Source organism: Plectropomus leopardus, unplaced genomic scaffold (assembly GCF_008729295.1).
Source record: "Plectropomus leopardus isolate mb unplaced genomic scaffold, YSFRI_Pleo_2.0 unplaced_scaffold15904, whole genome shotgun sequence".
Taxonomy (NCBI): domain Eukaryota; kingdom Metazoa; phylum Chordata; class Actinopteri; order Perciformes; family Serranidae; genus Plectropomus; species Plectropomus leopardus.
The window spans coordinates 1-1,523 of NW_024617061.1; the positions used below are offsets into that span (position 1 = coordinate 1).

The window sequence follows — 1,523 nt, forward strand, 5'->3', positions numbered from 1 at the left end:
AATTTTAATGGACATATATACATATATATATATAAATATATATTCTGGTGCACACATGCCCCGAGTGGTCTCATTACAGCCTGTTTCCCTGCTGCCAGCTGCAGTGGATTGGCTCAATAGTGATTTCAAGAACTGTTGTTCCCATTAGTCCCTTAGATACTAAGAAGGGCCAAGGTTAGAAAACGAGGAAGCTGCTTTTTAAAGAACTGACACACATACCTTGTAAACAGTACCAAAGGCCCCTGCACCCAGCACCCTGAGTTTTTTCAACTCAGTCTCCTTCAGGATACGCATCTGAGCCTGATTGGGTGATGCGCCGCTGGGTGTTAGAGGCTCCACCAGCTGCACAGATGAAGGAGGCAGAAAACAGATTCCTTGATTGCATGCTAAAACACCCAAGAGGAGCCTAAGAACTACACTTTGCTCTGATTTTTAACTTAAAACAATGAAGTATCATTCATGTCAAGCATTTAACTTCCAGCAAATAAACTCACAATTTTGTCTGCAAAGCAACTTTAATGATAAAACATCAGTATCTGTAACTAGTGATCATGCTCGGTGCCCACCTCATGTTCTTGCAGGATCCTCCTCATTGTCTCCTTCCTTCTCAGCTTCTTCTGCCTCCTCAGGTAGAAGACCAGCAGAGCGAGCAGGATGAAGAAGAGCACCACGCCACCCACTGCAGCTGCGATGGTTGTACCCGGTCTAAAGAGAGATAAAGAGTTAAACACAGTTCCTCAAAATAAGCACTGAGAAAATCCACCACCGCACCATTTAAGTATCTCAACAGTTGAAGCAGCTCACCCTGTCCTGGTATCAATGGGGCAGCCTCTCTCGTCCATCACAGTGCAGCTGAAACACAGAGACACTGGGTGTGAAATCATTCTCGTTGTGTGTGCAGTGTGTGCTTGTGTTCATGATGCAGTGTGCACTCACGACAGCGTGCAGTTTGTGTTGCAGGGCAGACAGTGTCCTGTAGCGTTGCTGTACTTCCACACAGTCTGCTGATCCTCCTTCACACCACTGGGACAATGATCCACACAAAACTCACCGTCCTGAAAGTTTCGACACTCTGAACAATGTTCTGCACCCTGAAGACACACAAAAAGAAATTTTGAAAAAAAAGAAGAAAAAGAAAGTGCAATTACATAAGCGTATTGCACAAATACACAATAATATAATGGGTTTGAATGCATTTTAATTATCTTTTGGCCATTTTGGATTTTATTTTGTAGTTTTTATAGTAGAGACAGGCATGAAATGTGCTGCTGAAGCAAGGGGCAAGGTCCTCAGCTGGAAGTGGATGCAGGACTGGTGGTTTCATGTGTTTTTTGTTTTTTTTTTGTTTTTTTCTTGTTTAATTAAGTCATTGTTTAATCAATAAGATGTGATAAAAAAAGCCTAAATTAAAAACAAAAATTATCATAGCAGAGTATTTTACATACTTTTAAACATGTCTGGAGGGAACTTTAAGAAGTACATTCTATTGCGACACACTTATTAAACAGCTACTTTGTTCTGCA

At 41.5% G+C, this 1,523-nt stretch overlaps 1 protein-coding gene across 1 annotated transcript; it reads right to left on the reverse strand.

Annotated features, from left to right (window-relative positions):
• Positions 1–211: 211 nt before the first annotated feature.
• On the reverse strand, positions 212–1,091 carry LOC121964538 (receptor tyrosine-protein kinase erbB-2-like; the record flags this gene model as incomplete). The annotated part of the gene is made up of 4 exons (XM_042514743.1): positions 212–342; positions 567–705; positions 805–852; positions 937–1,091. Coding segments are annotated over 4 exons (473 nt in total), but the record flags the coding sequence as incomplete, so codon positions are not given.
• Positions 1,092–1,523: the final 432 nt, after the last annotated feature.